Here is a 2,059-nt window from a genome sequence, read left to right as displayed (position 1 = left end):
CATGGGGTTCCATCCAATGGAAATGGACCCCACAGTCCAATTGCTATTCTTCTTCTCCTTCTTCTGTTCACATCTTTCCTTCTCGGCCCCCTCTCACTACACTTCATTTCTACTTCACCATGAAAACTGGCTGTGGATCTCATGAATCCTCACTCTCTGTCTCGATCTCTTTTTGCAAATACCATCTCTCATTGCAAATAGAAAAGTGATGCACAAAACAACAACAACAACGAAATAGATGGTAGAGGACATGGTGTTGCGTGCACGTTTGATGAGACTTTACATTAAAATGGTGGGTGAGATGAGGCAAATACACACAAATGTTGAATACCCTGATCTAAATATTATCGATTTATATATATATATATATATATATATAGATAATTTTCAAAGCAAAAGGTCGACGTTTAGAGGATTGACGAGAGGGGCACGACCATTGTTCAATTCCTGAAGCTGTAAGAGGGCAGTAGAGCAAGATCGTGCTCAGTAGAGCTGGGGAACGAATTGGCACACAACGGACAAGATGGAGAAAAGCAAGAGGCCGGAGAGAGCTGGAAAGACGGCCCTCCCGCCGCCAGCAAATCGCTTCGAAGGATCACCGACGGAGTAGTTCTTGAAGTATTGGATCCGAGCTAGGAAGTGGATGGCCCCGAGAGCCGCTGCAGTGCGAGGGAATTCAAGGCCACCGACAAGTAGCGCCGCCATAAATGCCGGCAGTAATTCGAGGGTGTTCTGGTGGGCTCTTTGGACGCAGTTGAAAATTTTAGCGTCTTTGTGTTCTTTCTCGTCGGCGTACATGATCGGGTAGGGCACCTTGAACTTCCTGCGAGCACCTCCAACCTGCACAGAAAATAAATAAATAAATCTCCCCTTCGACATTCCGTAACATTCAAAAAATACGATCGAAATTCTACTGCCTTGTGTGGCTTTGAGCAACTCCGATGCTCACCTTTTTGGCCATCCAGCCAACAAGAGCTACGTTCGCAATGAGCACAGCGAGCACCCACCGGTACCCATCCACCAATTCCACCGCCATGGTCGTCGTCGAATCCACACTTTTGACACGAACTTGCTCAAACAAACCTCCCAAAAGCGTCTAAATAACAGATCCCAGCAGCGCGTTCCAATGGCAGCAACGTCGATTGTTGAATAGTCTGCCAACTCAATGGGAGTTTTATCCGCAAATGTTGCTTGGCAAGCAAGTTCACAAGGCTCAGTGTGAGCTCAGGTCGGTTTTTGTTTGTTTTGTTTGTTTGTTTTGTTTTGTCTGTTTGCTTTTTTTTTTTTCCTCTCTATTCATACGCACCAGGTTTCCCTCCAACTTGGAATCACTATTGTTTAGATCTGAGCGTAGTAAGTAGCAAACGGCGGAGGAGCTTCGTGCGGGGGCAGTGGAGGCTCGTAAGGGGACACACAAACCACCAACAGAAGCAACGCAGAGTATCCATGGTGCGCTGCGAGGAAAGGCTCCTCGCGGCTTCCCCGAAGGAGGGGAATGTCCTTGGAGTGTCGGCGCAACCCAACTGCATCGTTGGTCGCTCCAGCCAGTAAAAAATTTGAATTTTCCCTGACATCTTCTTCCTCAAAGCATGATGGCCGTGCAGTGCTTGTAGACTTCAACGTGTGACATCCATTTCTTCTTCGTGTTTCAAATAAGATCATCGTCTTCTGATCGGTGGTACCCACAACTCAGTAAGGCTTTTCCTTCTTAAAATAGTATTCCCTTTTGTTGACTCACATTTTCCTCGTTTGGATTGCGCACATTTCGATTTCTGCACAACAACATATGGATGTAACATGTTTCCTTCACTTGGTACTTCCATTAAAGTTAAAAAACCTAGTTTTTGTATTGCAAAATAAATTCTTCAAAATCCTAACTGCATGTTTTTGTCTTACTGAATGGATTCTTTTTCAATTTCCCTCTTATTGGACTTAACTTCATGTACGTTTTATTTGAAATTCACAACTACTGGACTTCTTAGAATTCATCATCCTTGATGAGGGCTTTAGCAAAGGTTATTGCATTCATTTTGTTGAGAGCATTAAATGTAGTGGGTGC

General features: G+C 44.6%; 1 protein-coding gene across 1 annotated transcript; it reads right to left on the bottom strand.

The window, feature by feature from the left end:
* Nucleotides 1–256: 256 nt before the first annotated feature.
* Nucleotides 257–1,135, bottom strand: LOC112290253 (uncharacterized). The gene is made up of 2 exons (XM_024536363.3): nt 950–1,135; nt 257–840 (listed from the first exon to the last, which is right to left on the bottom strand). Exons 1-2 carry the CDS (start codon nt 1,034–1,036, stop codon nt 484–486), a joined length of 444 nt encoding a protein of 147 aa, XP_024392131.1. The 5' UTR covers nt 1,037–1,135; the 3' UTR covers nt 257–483.
* Nucleotides 1,136–2,059: the final 924 nt, after the last annotated feature.

Source organism: Physcomitrium patens, chromosome 13 (assembly GCF_059467195.1).
Source record: "Physcomitrium patens ecotype Gransden chromosome 13, ASM5946719v1, whole genome shotgun sequence".
Classification (NCBI taxonomy): Eukaryota; Viridiplantae; Streptophyta; class Bryopsida; order Funariales; family Funariaceae; genus Physcomitrium; species Physcomitrium patens.
The sequence above is the reverse complement of the archived record's forward strand: the minus strand, read 5'-3'. Positions and strand labels throughout refer to the sequence as shown.

What these genes read in the sequence shown, in the direction of transcription:
- LOC112290253 (XM_024536363.3), bottom strand. Translation starts at nt 1,036, where the DNA reads ATGGCGGTGGAATTGGTGGATGGGTACCGGTGGGTGCTCGCTGTGCTC. An exon ending in TTGGCTGGATGGCCAAAAAG is followed by an intron (nt 841 to 949) that starts GTGAGCATCGGA and finishes TTTTCTGTGCAG; the next exon opens with GTTGGAGGTGCTCGCAGGAA.